At 56.2% G+C, this 15,406-nt stretch overlaps 3 protein-coding genes across 27 annotated transcripts in view; 2 read left to right on the forward strand and 1 right to left on the reverse strand.

Moving 5' to 3' along the window:
• The first annotated feature begins 2,461 nt into the window (after positions 1-2,461).
• On the forward strand, positions 2,462-7,260 carry GPBAR1 (G protein-coupled bile acid receptor 1). Of its 23 annotated transcripts, none has more exons than XM_077956198.1 (7): positions 2,467-2,600; positions 2,740-2,814; positions 3,032-3,366; positions 3,451-3,596; positions 3,995-4,197; positions 4,509-4,614; positions 5,457-7,260. In XM_077956198.1, the coding sequence occupies exon 7, from the start codon at positions 6,124-6,126 to the stop codon at positions 7,114-7,116; it is 993 nt and encodes a 330-aa protein (XP_077812324.1). In that variant the 5' UTR covers positions 2,467-2,600; positions 2,740-2,814; positions 3,032-3,366; positions 3,451-3,596; positions 3,995-4,197; positions 4,509-4,614; positions 5,457-6,123; the 3' UTR covers positions 7,117-7,260.
• A 256-nt stretch (positions 7,261-7,516) lies between these two features.
• Positions 7,517-13,537, reverse strand: AAMP (angio associated migratory cell protein). Of its 2 annotated transcripts, none has more exons than NM_001171059.1 (11): positions 13,264-13,537; positions 12,681-12,833; positions 10,909-11,028; positions 10,235-10,374; positions 9,832-9,976; positions 9,454-9,537; positions 9,222-9,337; positions 8,970-9,073; positions 8,761-8,851; positions 8,409-8,563; positions 7,517-8,001 (listed from the first exon to the last, which is right to left on the reverse strand). In NM_001171059.1, exons 1-11 carry the CDS (start codon positions 13,382-13,384, stop codon positions 7,926-7,928), a joined length of 1,305 nt encoding a protein of 434 aa, NP_001164530.1. In that variant the 5' UTR covers positions 13,385-13,537; the 3' UTR covers positions 7,517-7,925. The 2 variants fall into 2 exon arrangements, with proteins under 2 accessions (NP_001164530.1, XP_014966470.1); XM_015110984.3 differs by having other exon boundaries at positions 7,522-8,001; positions 12,681-12,836; positions 13,264-13,448.
• Positions 13,538-13,817: 280 nt separating this feature from the next.
• Positions 13,818-15,406, forward strand: part of PNKD (PNKD metallo-beta-lactamase domain containing) — a 78,525-nt gene continuing 76,936 nt past the window's right edge. For both annotated transcript variants that reach the window (XM_028831102.2, XM_015111048.3), the window contains exons 1-2: positions 13,818-13,899; positions 14,680-14,848. In XM_028831102.2, coding sequence (XP_028686935.1) covers positions 13,833-13,899; positions 14,680-14,848 — 236 coding nt within the window. In that variant the 5' untranslated portion in view covers positions 13,818-13,832. The remainder of the gene's footprint in view (positions 13,900-14,679; positions 14,849-15,406) is intronic.

Raw genomic sequence — 15,406 nt, forward strand, 5'->3', positions numbered from 1 at the left:
GTAGATCCTAAGGAAGTAACTAGTTCCAAGACGCTTTGTCAACATTAAAAATCCATAGTGCAGGCTGAGCACAGTGGTTTACACCTGTAATTGTAGCACTTTGTGAGGATGAGGAAGGAAGACTGCTTGAGCCCAGGAGTTCAAGACCAGCCTGGGTAACAGTGAGACTCCTTCTCCATCTCTATAAAAAAACTTAATCTGGCCGGGCGTGGTGGCTCACACCTGTAATCCCAGCACTTTGGGAGGCCAAGGCGGCTGAATCACCTGAGGTCAGGTTGAGACCAGCCTGGCCAACACGGTGCAACCCCATCTCTACTAAAAATACAAATATTAGCTGGGCATGGTGGCGGGTGCTTGTAATCCCAGCTACTCTGGAGGCGGAGACAGGAGAATCACTTGAACCCAGGAGGCGGAGGTTGCATTGAGCCAAGATCATGCCATTGCACTCCAGCTTGGGCGACAAGAGCTGAACTCTCCAATAAATAATCTCACCAATAAATAAATCTGTAGTGCAGCCTGGACAACATGGCGAGACCCTGCCTCTACAAAAAATAAAAATTGGCTGGATGTGGTGGTGCATGCCTGTGGTCCCAGCTACTCGAGGCTGAGGCAGGAGGATTGCTTGAGCCCTGAAGGTCAAGCCTGTAATGAGCTGTGTGTGCCTCTCCACTCCACCCTGGGCAACAGAGTGAGACCCGGTCTCAGAAAAAAAAAATCCATACTGGTGTAAACCCCTGTCCAGATTGACTCTTAACAAGGACACACTTGGTGTTAGTACGGATCTAGCCTCAAAGACCCTCCTCACAGATGAAGCAGCCCACTGTCACCAGTTGAGGCCTTAGGACCGCAGGAAGAACGTCTGAGGATGAAGGTCAAGCACACTGAGAGTGTGGGCTGGGAAAAGGGGATCTAGTTGTTTCTTCCTAGTCTCAGGAAGCCAGTGCCCCAAGGGTTCACACCTGGGAGGTGCAGGTATATTTGGATATGGGCTGTAGAAGAACAGTTTGAATCCAGGTTCCGCCATCCAATAGCTGTGTGACAGCAAATCTCTTAATCTGAGCTCTGGTAACCTCATTTAAATTGGACATTTACCCGAGGATTTGTAAAAGGAAAAGAATAAATGTCTCTTACATGGTAAGCATTATGATGCCTGTAATTACAATGTCACTTAATGAATCTTGGTTCCCTTTATACACCCAAGGGGATCAGAAGCGACAGGCTGCTGCCCCAGCAAAGTCCCGCAGAAGCCAACCCTCATTCGGTGCTTGGGGTTTCCTAGGCTTTCCCCAAGGTCGTTGGTATTTTGGTATTTTCCCCTGCTTGAATGGCCCTTACTGCCCGGGCAAGGCAGGTAGGAATCTCCATGTCTGGAAAAAGTGGGACCTGGGGCAAGCTGCAAGCCAAAAATTAGGAGCTTGGCAGGAAAGACACTAAGACTAACAGGAAGTGGAAGGGTGGACTTGGAGGAGGAATTGAAACCAAGAAAAGGAAATAGCTCTAGCTGCTGCCTCAGCCTTCTTGGGGGGAGCCGTTACTTGGAGTTGTTTGCCATTAAGTTACCCTCATTTGGAGTAGTACTGATGGGTGCTCAACCGGAACCTGGGTCTACTCTGATGGCGATTTTGAGTTCAAGCAATGCTGCCCCCTACTGGGGGTTGCTAAAAGCACTGCCATTTCTGGGCGGCGGGGGGAGGTTTGTTGTTTTTGGTTTTTGTTTCTTTTGTTTTTTTGGGGGGGGGACAGAGTCTCACTCTGTCACCCAGGCTGGAGTGCAGTGGCACGATCTTGGCTCACTGCAACCTCCGCCTCCCGGGTTCAAGCAGTTCTCCTGCCTCAGCCTCCTGAGTAGCTGGGCCTACAGGCACATGCCACCACGCCCGGCTAATTTTTTGTATTTTTAGTAGAGACAGGGTTTCACTGTGTTAACCAGGATGGTCTGCATATCCTGACCTTGTGATCCACCCGCCTCGGCCTCCCAAAGTGCTGGGATTACAGGCATGATCCACTGCGCCTGGCTCTGATTTTTTTTTTTAAGTATTATTTTGAGGCAGGGTCTCACGCTGTCACCCAGGCTGGAATGAAGTGGCGCCATGAAGGCTCACGGCAGCCTCGACCTCCTGGACTCCAGCGATCTTCCCACCTCAGCCTCCTGAGTAGCTGGAACCACACAACATATACCACTGTGCTCAGCTAATCTTTATTTTTTGTAGAGACGGAGTCTCACCACGTTGCCCAGGCCTCGGCCTCTTAAAGTGCTGGGATTACAGGCATGAGTGTGAAGTGTTAAACAGCGGCTCAGGGAGGCCAACCAGGGTCCAAGAAACCCCGTCCCTGCTGCCTCCACTGGTCCAGAGCTAGTACCCCCAGCCAGCATGACACTCATGTCCCAGACATTGTGGGTCAACAGAAATTCAGATAGCTAAGAGAATGGAAACGGACAAAGGAGGCACAGGAGGATTCCGTGCCAGAGTCTGGATTGGTCACCCCCGTTCAGGTTCTGCCTGAGGAAAGGAGAATGGGGTCCGGGCACAGTCGGCTGGATGGAGCATCTGAAGACGGCTTGCACCAGAGCCCTCGTGGCTGAAGGAAGAAGCCAGGGGGTGAGTCAGCCCCAGGGCTTGATGGAACAGACAGGAACTAGATGATCTAGTAAGGGAGAAGCAAGGCTGAGCAAGAGACAGCCCAGGCTCCCTGGCTGCCACTGCCTAATCTGTCCCCCTTCACACATCCCACACACAGTGTTTAGACAGAGCAGCAGAGAAGAAACAGACATCCTGGATCCCACGGGGAGCAGGCCGGGGCTGGGAACAGGAGGTCTGTTTATTCCTGGCAGTCCCATATCAGAAGGGTCCCACACCCACTTCTGTCCAGGCCCCAGGCTGAACTCTCCCAGAGCCTGTGACTTCTGCCCTATCATATCGCGTGGTTCTGAGGGCCGGCCCTGGAACCCTGCATCCTCCCCACCCACCAGCTCCCTCGAGGATGGATTTGAGGCTGGATGCTTTCGTCTTCCCACTTTTTGTCCCAACAGAAGTCCCTCCTCTTCAGGATCCCTGACTGACTGTGCAGAGCTAGCAGAGCCACACTCCGCGGACCTCCAGCCCTTCAGGCCCAGCTCTCCTGGAAAGCACGGAAGTCCCTTTGCTCCATTTACTTTTTCAGCCAGGAAGTGTTTCCTAATGTCTCACCCCCAGCGCCAGCTTTCCTGCTGCAGTTTCCGCCTGTTCCTTCCCATTTCAGGCCTTAAGGGAGTGTGGCTGGGCTTCTCTCCTCCCCCTCACTCCAAAGCCGCACTTGATACAAGGTGGAAATCGAGGCACCACTCCTCCTGGCTTCCCAGCCTTGAACTTGCCCTTCCCTCTCAGTGTACGTGGTTTCCTCAGTTTCCCTGTGCAGCAAAAGTGTCACTCCCCTCTTGCTTTTCCTAAGCTCCCCATGTGCCTCTCTCAGCAGATCTGTCTTAGAGGGGCCAGGTGCAGAGAAAAGCAAAAATCCTAATAATGTTCCTAGCGATCGCCTGCCTGTCACGGAGTGCTGAAGGACCAAGTGCTGATCTGAGTCCTCATCACACGGGACCTCATTTAGTCTCACGATAGGTGAGTACAACTATGGGCCCCATTTTACAGATGAGGAAACTAAGGCAGGAGAATTTTAGTCATTTGCCCAAGTTCACCAGCTTTTAAAAGGATCCAGACAGCTCTGATTCCAGCGCCAGCTCATGCCTCTTCATTGTGGGGGAGGAAAGAGAGGGAGTCGTTTGTTGGAGCAAACCCCCACCCATCAAGGGCCAAGCCACTGGCGTATATGCAGCCATATGTGTTATGCTGTGATATGCCCCACCACGACCTTAGAGGTCGTTTTTCTTGTTCCCATTTTAACACAGACAAAAACCGAGGCCCAGTAGTACCTTACCCAAGGTCACATCCCCAGAGCCATTTGTCCCTCATAGTTCAGAACTTAGAAAGCAGTTGAGAAAAGTATGGAATGACCCCAGATTCAGGAAGGCAAGTCTGGCCTTATAAACTGAAAGGCCCATCAGGCGATGGGATGGGGAAGTGAAGATCCTCAGGCCCCAAACACCCGCCACTGCCGCCATCACACACGGAAGTGTGGAGGGAGCCTGGTGTACTGTCAACTGACCGGCCAGTCCAGGGGCTTAAATGTAAATGCATCAGCTGAGGCGGGAAGTTAGGAGGGGTAAGTCAATCACTATTATTCATTAACTGGAATGCATTTCTCAGATTACTCCAAGCTGGAGTAGGGAAACTGCCACCTAGGTGGCAGGGCAGAGGGACACTGGGTGGGAGGGGGAGGCAGGCCTCCCAGTTGCTACGGTTCAGAATATGCCAGGTCCCACCTCCCAGAGGCGGGGCCGGGGCTGAGTCCCGCCAGCCTCGTTTCTCCATCCCTCTGAGAACCCAGACGGGCAGAGCCTGGGTAGGAGAGCCTGGCCCCGCTGTCTCCACCGGGTGGAGACACCATGCACTTGGTCCACTTGTGCTCTTCAGCCAGGACACCAGACATGGTCCAAACCCCTGCAGGACTGGCTGTAGCAACTCCCTGACACTCAGGAAGGCCCAGGCTGGGCAGGCAATACCTGCTCCCAACAGCCATGTGAGTAGCTACTCCCCCAACCCCCAAACCCCAGATCCTGGAGAGGCCACTGCACCCAGCCCAAGCCACCAGACCCCTGGGGGTGTGCAGGTGGTACAGCCTGCACCCTGCTGGGAAATCACCCCTAGGGGCTGCTCCCTGCCTTTGTCACTGTTCTGGTGGAGGTGGGGTGGGGGGAATCATTCCAATTAGGGCTGGGAGCTCCAGCTTAGGCCAGGTTTGGGGTAATGAACCCTGAGTCTCGCGGGGCTTGAGAGAGTTGATGGTGCTAGGGGGAAGGGAACAGAAACTGGAAGGCCTCGAGAGAGGAAAAGGCATCCTGGGTGGAGGGCACTGGAGGAGACTGAGGAAGAGAAAACACGCTTAGGGGAGGGGAAAGGGGGCACAAGGCCTTGGAGGCCCGGGTTCGGGGTGCTGGGGGAACCTGGGAAGGAAGGGGAGCATCTTCCTTCCTCTCAGCTCAGGGTGGCCATGCGGCCCTGATCCCCTGTCCTGGAGGAGGGGAGAGGTATGAATCCTTTCCTTATTGACTTGGATCCTAGCAACAGCAGCTGCTCCCCTGTTGACAGAAGCAGGAGTTCCCACAGGACCCAGGACCCCTCCCCCGTCCCCAGGATGTGGCAGCAGAGCCATGACACTGGAGGACTGAGACCAGGGAATGACGGGAAGGACAGGGACAGATGAGAGCCACAGAGAAGCCAGGCTTTGCCCACTGACTCCTCTTCCCTCTCCTCTGGGCTCAGCCTCAGGCCTGGGGGTGTTGGGGAGTCCCTGTCCTTGCTGCTGGCATCTCCATGTTCACTGCCACAGGTCCCCTCCTGCTGCTTCTCTCCTCCCTCCAGCTCCCAGGAAGGACCCTGTTGCTAGTGTGGAGCAAAGACGAGTCAAGTTTATGGGCTGGAAGTCCTACCCGGAGGCTGCTCACTGAGCTGTGATGGCTACAAGGACAGATAGGGGGAAGGGCACAGGGTGCCCGAGACCTGGCCCACTGGAGCCTGTCACCTAATGGCCAGCCGGAAGACCACTACACACCAGCCAGCCCTGGTCCATTCTTTTGGCTCATTTAGGGGCCTCCCCGGTGGAGGCAGGGATACACAAAATGCTTTGGGGCTGGATGGACCCGCCTTTCAGTCTAAACAAGAGACCTAAACACAGCTGCCCAGAAAAGGCAGATACCAGAAATGGATAAAGCTGGCTGGGTGGGGACTGTCGGAAGGGCAGCCAGCGGTGAGCTCCGGCTGGTTGCTACCATATAGGACATATGTGTTGCCAGACCTGATTTTTCAATAGAAACCAAAGATAGTTTTTTATATGTTTAATTGGCAATTAATTGAAAAATTCCGTGTATCAGCGAACATAATACAGCCCACAGCCTGCGGGTCTGTGCCCCTGGACTAACATGCCGCCCTGCCAGGAGGACACGACCTGCAGCCCCATCCTAACTCTGGCCACCCCATCCTGCAGGCATGCCGGCTGCCACTCCAGGACTCCCCCGTCCTCAGGACCGAGATGACGCCCAACAGCACTGGCGAGGTGCCCAGCCCCATTCCCAAGGGGGTTCTGGGGCTCTCCCTGGCCCTGGCAAGCCTCATCGTCACAGCGAACCTGCTGCTAGCCCTGGGCATTGCCTGGGACCGCCACCTGCGCAGCCCGCCTGCTGGCTGCTTCTTCCTGAGCCTGCTGCTGGCTGGGCTGCTCACGGGTCTGGCATTGCCCACGTTGCCAGGGCTGTGGAACCAGAGTCGCTGGGGTTACTGGTCCTGCCTCCTCCTCTACTTGGCTCCCAACTTCTCCTTCCTCTCCCTGCTCGCCAACCTCCTGCTGGTGCATGGGGAGCGCTACATAGCAGTCCTGAGGCCACTCCAGCCCCCTGGGAGCACTCGGCTGGCCCTGCTCCTCACCTGGGCTGGCCCCCTGCTCTTTGCCAGTCTGCCCGCTCTGGGGTGGAACCACTGGACCCCTGGTGCCAACTGCAGCTCCCAGGCTATCTTCCCAGCCCCCTACCTCTACCTCGAAGTCTATGGGCTTCTGCTGCCCGCTGTGGGTGCTGCTGCCCTCCTCTCTGTCCGCGTGCTGGTCACTGCCCACCGCCAGCTGCAGGACATCCGCCGGTTGGAGCGGGCAGTGTGCCGCGATGAGCCCTCGGCCCTGGCCCAGGCCCTTACCTGGAGGCAGGCAAGGGCGCAGGCTGGAGCCATGCTGCTCTTCGGGCTGTGCTGGGGACCCTACGTGGCCACACTGCTCCTCTCAGTCCTGGCCTATGAGCAGCGCCCACCCCTGGGGCCTGGGACTCTGTTGTCCCTCATCTCCCTGGGAAGTGCCAGTGCAGCGGCAGTGCCCGTGGCCATGGGGCTGGGCGATCGGCGCTACACAGCCCCCTGGAGGGCAGCCGCCCAAAGATGCCTGCAGGGGCTGCGGGGAAGAGCCTCCCGGGACAGTCCCGGCCCCAGCACTGCCTACCACCCAAGCAGCCAAAGCAGCGTCGACCTGGACTTGAACTAAAGGAAGGGCCTCTGCTGACTCCTACCAGAGCATCCATCCAGCTCAGCCACCCAGCCTGTCTCCACTGGGCCCCACTTCTCTGGATCAGAGACCCTGCCTCTATTTGACCCCACACTGACTGAATAAAACTCCTCTGGCTGTTTATGCTTATCTCATTCCGTATCTCAGGGCGAGGCAGGAGGAAATGGCTCAACACACCAACAACAGAAAGAACCTACAGACATACGCATGGATTAAGGCAGAGTCGACTCCAGGCAGACAAGAAGTGTCGTGTGCACAGACCCTGGAGACGGGGAGCTGGCACATCTCAACATCCAGCCGACTCTGCGGGAGAGCCTTGCCTGACGGGGCCCTAGCTAGCTCCTCCTAGGGTCCAGCCACCACAAAATCCACACAGACGCTGTCTCTGGGAAGTATATTTTATTTACATTTTTAAAATCTTTAACTAGTATCTCTTCCTCCTTTCCACCCCCAGAGACTTGGGAAGGGAAAGAACGGGAACCTCAAACACCTACTCCCCACATACAAATACACACCCCATGGCTCACACCAGCAAATGAAAGTGAAAGAGAAACAGGTCCGCCCCTCCCTCTGAAGGGCCCACCAAGTCTGGGCAAGGGCGGGAGGGCCCTGGGCTGGGTCTCTAAAGAGAAGAAAAGGAGAGGGGAGCAAGTCAGTTGAAGAGGCTGGAAAGTCATCCAGGGCCCCACCCTCCTCTTCCCTCTGTGCCCTACTGCCTCTGCTGGCGGGCGGGGGCAGGGGTCCCTCCGTCCCCTCAACACCAGACACACAGGCAGGGGCTGCAGCCATTAACGGTCAGGCCTCTGGACACAAAATACTTTCGCTTTGTGGTCTCCTGACGTGGTCACCACCAGGGAGGCATCTCTAGAAACAGAAAGCATGTGATTGCAGAGACGGGGGGACCCAAGCCCACCACCCAGAGGCCCTAGGGTGGGCTCCTCCAGCACACCCTCAGTTCTAGGGCCCTAGTGCCCAGCACTGGGCCGGCATCTCTGCAGCCAGCATGGAGGGAATTAGAGGAAGCCCCCAGCACGGAAGAAGCAGAGCTGACTCCGATGGGGAAAATCAGTCTCAGCCTCTCCCTCATGACTGAGATGTGGGGCCCCGGAGGGTCACTATCAGTCACTGGGGTGGGGGCTGGGCTGTGAACCCTCAGGCTTCCCAGCATCCCTGCCTTAGGAATCCCCTCCCACACCCCAAGGATCCTGTGTCCCCCACTACTCCCACCTTCCAAATACACAGAGATCCCAGCCCTTGGCCAATTCACTTACTTGCTGAGGGCAAAGTCCAGGATCTCAGCCGTGTGGCCCCGGTAGTCAGTAAGCAGGCGGCCGGTCCGGGCGTCCCAGAGGCGCACAATGCCATCCAGGCTGCAGGTATAAACCACAGCAGTGCCTGCCTCCCACAGCAGCTGCACGATGCCCGACTGCCTCGAGGAATGACAGAGGCAGGGCAGAGGTTGGCAGGAGAGCTGCGAGCCATCTGCTCCCAGTTCTCACAAAGAGGGACAGCCACACACAACAGCCAGGCAGGAGCCAGATCTGGGGTAGATGCTCCTGGAGGCCTGGGTTTTCCCTCCACCATGGCCACAGCCCGCACAACCCCAGCTCCAGCTGCCCATACCTGGTGCTGACACTGATGCCTAAGAGTCTGCGTAGCCAGGTCATAGATGGCCAACGTCCCATCCAGGTAGCCAACCGCTGCCAGGGGCATCCTGGGCAGAGGAGCGCACCATGAAGACTCATGAGGGCCTGGACTCACACGCCCTGCCCTCCCTCCGGGGCCCCGAGCCCAGGCTCCTCCCACCAACCCCTCTCCCCATCCTCACTCACACACTGCAGAAGCCCAAGGACTCCACCGAGTTGGACTCACTCTCCTCCCCTTCTCCAAGGCTGGGCTGGGAGGCCACAGTCTCAGGTCTAAAAACACCCACCACCTGAAAGCCAGAGAGGATCAGAGGAGGGCCCGGAATCCGGGTGCTTGATGGAGAGAAAGACGGTGGGGAGAGGAGACAGTGAAGACCCAGGAAGGAAGGAGAGGAGTCGAGAAAGCGGAGGCCCCAGCCGGGCTCCAGGTCCACTCACCTTGCCAGTGGTGGCACTGACCAGCTTGGCCTGGCAGTCCACAGAGCCAGTTAGGATCAAGCTGCCATCCTGGTTGGTGGCAACACAGGTGAGTGGGCCCTGGTGACCCTCAGTCCCTAGCATAGAGCAGGGAGGCAGTCAGGCTTCATCCTACCTCTCCTCTGAGTCCTCCCCCAGGATCTCAGCCCCTCCCGACAAAGGCCCAGGCTAACACTTCCCCCACCTCTGATACCTTTCAGTACATGGATGGGGCTTCCCTGCTTCAGGTCCCAAATCCTGATGGTGCCATCTTCGTAGCCTACCACAGCTCTCTTCCCTGAAGAGAGGCACAGATGAAGAGAGGGCAGAGGGCACGCTCAGACACACTAAGCAAGGGAATGGGGAGAGGGAGAGGAAAGAAGAGTGGAAGCGCCCAGACACTGCCCCAGGAATCACAGGTGAGTTCAGAGCAGGAAAGAGGCGCTATGAGCTTTGGGGCCAGGGGGTCAGCACTCCAAAGAGCAGGCCTCAGAGTTTGCCGGCTGTGGCCCAGAAGGCTGCTCCGGGAGGTGTATATCCCGGGATTCAGCCTCTGCACCCAGGAAAGGACGCTCAAGGGAGGTGCTCTCACCATCAGGGAGGACTCGGCCACAGGTGGCTGGGCAGTTGGGACCCTGGAAGGTCTTGCAGTCACCATTCGGGACTTTCCACATCCAGGTGTTGCCGTCAGCTGTGCCCGCCAACAGGACAGGTGCCCGAGGATGCCACTCCATCCACTGGACAGGGAGGAAGGGGCAGCAGGGAGGCCCGTCACCCCATCCCACCTAGAAGCCTGTCCTATGAGCTCCACCCAAGGTTTCCTGCCTCTGGGGTTCCGCGGGGATTTTCCAGGTAGCAGGCAGACCTTCTTCCCGTGCCTTGGGGCGCACTGGCTCAGAGCTGGCTTGGCGCAATAAGGAAGAACTGGCCTCCCAAGCTTGCACACCCAGCAACCCAAGGCCCCACAGAGCTGACTCCCACTCTGATGATCTTACCTCCAGGTCTCCCGCTTCAAAGGACCAGACCTCCTCCTTGGTGTCCACCTGCCACACTTTCAAGAGGCCACTCATGTCCCCTGTGGCCACTAGAGTGGAGTCATGGCTGAAACCAGCACAAGTCACAGAGTCTTTATGGCCTTCAAAGAAAAGTGGGCAGAAAGAGGGGAAAACAATAGGGTACCTGGTGCTGGGGGCATGTGATTCTGGTATCTGGCCCCCTGAAACGATCAGCTAGGAAAAAAAGAGGGGCGGGCCTGAGCAGAATAGGTGCTGGAATTCACTGCCGCTCTAGGAACCAACCCTCCCATGTCTCGCCAGGAGAGACACTGCTGGCCGTCACTCAACCAGGCCAAGCCCCAGCCTCCTATGCCTTCCCCCTTCTGTCCATTCTACACCTCTGCCCACAATCCCAAGTCCTCCCCTCTGCCCAACTGCTCCTATACCAATGTGACCTCCTCTGGCCTTTCCTAGACTCCCTTGGCCAATGAGTGCCTCCTGCCTCTGTGCCCAAAACACACTAGTATTCTCCCCGTGTCCCTGGGGCCCAGCACAGAGCTGGCACAAAAGAGACGTCACTAAGTGGCTACTGGATGCACGACCACTGCAGGCCAGGCTCCTAAGATCTCCCAAAGGAATATGACCTCTCCCAGGCCTCTACCTCAGCCCCTCACCTGCACACTCAAAGAGCAGCTCCCCATCGCTGAGCCGCCATACGAAGGCTTTGTCATCTTCACCCCCGGTCACTGCCAAGGTGTTGGTCTTGGGGTCCAGGCTCACACAAAACACAGACGCTGTCCCAAAAGATATTCCATGGGTAAGGGGACAGAGCTCCCACCTAGGGCTCTGTCCTTCAGAACCTTCAGGAAACCCACCCCCTTTCACCCAAAGCAATGTGTCTTTCCTCCTGGAAAACACAGGCACATCCAAGTTCTTCTAAGTTTCAAGAATCGGGTTAAGATCCTTCCGATATTTGCCAAGCTCCCTATTTGCCAGAGCAGATGCCCGGTGTGACTCCCCTCACCACCCGGCACCAATGCCATGGACAAGAGGTGGGTACAGGTGCAGGGCTTACAGGTCTCAGCATGGGATGCCACCGGGTTGGGTACAGAGTGAGGAGAGCATCATGTTAAGAGTTTCTTACTAAGAACTAGCACTTGAGAAAATTATATAAAATATGCTCAAAAAGATACAATTATCTCTAATTTTATTTTACTTTATTTTTTTGAGATGGAGTCTTGCTCTGTTGCCCAGGCTGGAGTGCAGTGGCACAATCTCGGGTCAATACAACCTCCGCTTCCCAGGTTCAAGTGATTCTCCTTCCTCAGCCTCCCGAGTAGCTGGGATTACAGGCACATGCCACCACACCCAGCTAATTTTTTTTTTTTTTTTAGTAGAAGATGCGGTTTCACCATATCGGCCAGCCTGGTCTTGAACTCCTGACCTCAGGGGATCTGCCTGCCTTGGCCTTCCAAAATGCTGGGATTACAGGTGTAAACCACCGCACCTGACCAATTATCTCTAATTTTATACTCACTACTTTTATTAACTTTTATCAAAGATACCTTTTTTTTTTTTTTTTTGAGACACTCTCATTCTGTTGCCCAGGCTGGAGTGCAGTGGCGTGATCTCAGCTCACTGCAACCTCCACCCCCCAGGTTCAAGCGATTCTCCTGCCTAAGTGTCCAGAGTAGCTAGGATTACAGGCATGTGCCACCACGCCCGGCTAATTTTTGGTTTGTTTGTTTGGTTTTTTTTTTTGAGACAGCCTCGCTCTCTCACCCAGGCTGGAGTGCAATGGCGCAGTCTCAGTCTACTGCAACCTCCGCCTCCCAGGTTCAAGCAATTCTCCTTCTCCTGCCTCAGCCTCCCGAGTAGCTGGGACTACAGGTGCCCACCACCACGCCCAGCTAATTTTTGTATTTTTAGTAGAGATGGGGTTTCACCATATTGGCCAGGCTGGTCTGGAACTCCTGACCTTGCAATCTGCCTGCCTCGGCCTCCCAAAGTACTGGGATTACAGGCGTGAGCCACCACACCTGGCCAAATTTTTGTTATTTTTAGTAGAGACTGGGTTTTTTCATGTTGGCCAGGCTGGTCTCGAACTCCTGACCTCAAGTGATCCACCTGCCTCAGCCTCCTAAAGTGCTGGGATTACAGGAGTGAGCCACCGCACCTGGCCAAAATAACTTTTTAAAAGAGAACTAAGAGGTTAATCAAGGTTAACTGGCAAAGTAGAGGGAGGACTTGAAGCCTGGTGTCTCAACTGATGCCAGAAGTCAAGCAATCATCCATTCTGCCACAGGTCCCCACCTGTGGGCTCCTCCAGAGCAAGGCCAGCATCTTGCTCATCTCTGTGTCCCCCATAACGCTCTGTCCACGGCGGCGGTTTAATGCTTACACGCCCACCTAAACTGATTTGAGGTGGATCGCCTCAAAGACCTACCTGAGTGCAATGCAAAGGTGACCTCACTATCGTCGGGGCCCTCCATGCTGCCGACCACCCCTTCCTGGGGTTCTAGAACCCAGCCCTCTTCGTTGCCCTCTTCCTCCTCCTCTTCCTCAAAGTCCACATCTTCCATCTCCTGGGCGAGGTCATCTGCTTTGGGGAGAGGGTTAGAAGATGGGGCTCGGGAGGCGGTAAGAGGTACGGAGAGAAGCGTTAGGAGGCCTGAGGCTGGGGCGGGTAATGTGGCGAGAGGGGAAGGTGGAGTCAGACACACCGGGGTCCCGGGGGCGCGCGGGACACAGCACGGGAGGCCAGGGCTGGCCAGCGACCGTGCGGGAAGGGAGGGCCGAGGGGATGATGGGAAGGGGGTGTGTGAGGGGAAGGGCCAGAGGAGGCGTCAGGGAACCCCCACCCCAGCCAGGCCTGAGAACTAAGTCTGAGGAGGGGAGTGGGGGAGGAGGGGAAGAAGGATATCGGTAGGAATGACCGGTCGGGTGTGGAGGGGAGCGAGGAAAAGCAGGGGTCAGAGGCCAGGGGTGAGCGTCTCCTGTCCCATGGCCTGAGGAGCGGCAGTTCTCACCTGGGTCCGGCGGACCAGGATCAAGTTCTACCACCTCGATAATCTCTTCATCACCATGGAAGCTTAGGGTCTCCAGTGGGGGGGTGTCAGCAGCAGCCCCGCTTTCCGATTCGGACTCCATGCGGCGCAAGCGGCCGATCCACTTCTCTGGGCCCAAACGCCTCCCAGAGTCAGCTCTGCGCGACGACGCGGAACTCGAGCCCCTCCTCCCGGGAGGAAGTAGGCGTAGGCGACTCCCCGGCAGGAAGAGCGACGGCCGTTCGGCCAATACCTACGAAGGTTGGCTGGACGCCCCACCAATCACAGAGCGGCATTGGAAGACGGGGCCGGGGCGTGGTAGAGAGAACCCAAACTCCGCCCCACCTGACTCCGCCCCCAACTGGAGGGAAACAAGCGAGCGTGCGCGCCTCCGGGGTCTCCTGGGAAAAGTAGTTCTCCTGGGTCGGCTCTGCGGGCTTCTGGGAGATGTAGTTTCTGGTCTGTAGGCAGGACGGAAGGAGCGGGGGAGGCCCCTTACGCAAACTACAATTCCCGGCGGGGAGCGCGGTGAAGGGGGGTGGGATCTGAACATGGCGGCGGTGGTAGCTGCTACGGCGCTGAAGGGCCGGGGGGCGAGAAATGCCCGCGTCCTCCGGGGTAAGGAGAGGGACCCCGGGGAGGGCAGGACTGCAGAAGATCCCTTTTCTTTCACATCCAGCCTGACGGTAGCAGGAGGTCAGGGCTCTCGGTTCCTGCCCACACTTTTCTGCAAGATCTTAGAGTCTGGGGGTGAAGAGATGCTCTTTAGAGGTCACCCAGTGCATCCCCCCGCCTTTGGGTTGCTCGACACCTCCGGGGTCTTGCTGCGAGAGGGAGCTCCTAGGAAGCCTGTTAGACTCCCGCGCTCCAGGTGTTTCACACTCACCGCAGTGCAGAGGAAAGAGCCCCAGGCTTCTGGAGGCTTGGGTTCCAGCCCCGGATAATTAGCAGTTTGACCTTGGGCAAAGCAGTTTGTCTCTCAGGGCGTCAGTTTCCTCTTCCATACAGTGCAGGGGATGGAGTAGACTATCTTTAAGGTCCCTTCGAGTGCTAACATTTGCAGTTTCAAAACCTTTTCCCGGATTTCCTTCATACGTCTCATGCGAGTCCCACTGCAGTCCTTCCCATCCTGTCGTCTGAGGAAAAACAGCGAAGCTTTTCGTCCTGGCACCAGGGTGATGAGCTCGCAGTGACGTGGAAGTGGCTTCCAAAGGTGCCACCTCGATGGCGATTTTCCCATTTCCCTTTGGATTCTCCCTGGCACTTGTTACTTTAGACTGCAGTCACTCCCCTTCCCCAGATCTCAGCCGTTCTTCCCCAGCCCTTACTGCCCCCTGCCCCTCCCTGCTTGCTTTCTTCTCATCTCTTCTTACTGACCTCCCTTACCTCCATCCACAGGCATTCTCGCAGGAGCCACAGCTAACAAGGCTTCCCATAACAGGACCCGGGCACTGCAAAGCCATAGCTCTCCAGAGGGCAAGGAGGAACCTGAACCCCTATCCCCGGAGCTGGAATACATTCCCAGAAAGAGGGGCAAGAACCCCATGAAAGCTGTGGGACTGGCCTGGTGAGTTTTAACCACCGCTTTGCCCACCAACGGGGCGTGGCTTCTAGGGAAGGGCAGGACTCAGAAACTTCTCCAAGTTTCAGGTGGCGAGCTGAATCCAAAGTTGTGGGAACAGAATTGTTGGGTTCGATTGGAATCTGAGATGGGTGGGGCAGGGGAGATGGGAAAGTATGTGGAATTGAGAAGACAGTGGGTTTACTTTGGAGTAAGCTGAGTTGATCTGATTCAGACTTTGGGTCCCTGGCCTCATCCTCCCTTTTGGGAGCTTGGAGTGAGACTCAAGTTGAAGTAGTTCGCTGAGATCACGTGAGATTGTACTAGTTGTATAGTAGTACTTAGAAGGCGTTATGAACTTTGTGATTGGGCTCTGACTCTGACCTTAATACATATTATTGACCAATATTAAAGGGAAAGGAGGAAGAAATCAACTTTTTTCTGCATGTGAGGTGTGCTAGCACTTTGCCATGTAATGTTTTAGGGTTTGAGATAAATATTACATCCCCATTTCACAGAGGAAGGAACTGAGGCTGAGCTAGGATTCTCACCTGGTCTGTGACT

Source organism: Macaca mulatta, chromosome 12 (assembly GCF_049350105.2).
Source record: "Macaca mulatta isolate MMU2019108-1 chromosome 12, T2T-MMU8v2.0, whole genome shotgun sequence".
NCBI classification, from domain to species: Eukaryota; Metazoa; Chordata; class Mammalia; order Primates; family Cercopithecidae; genus Macaca; species Macaca mulatta.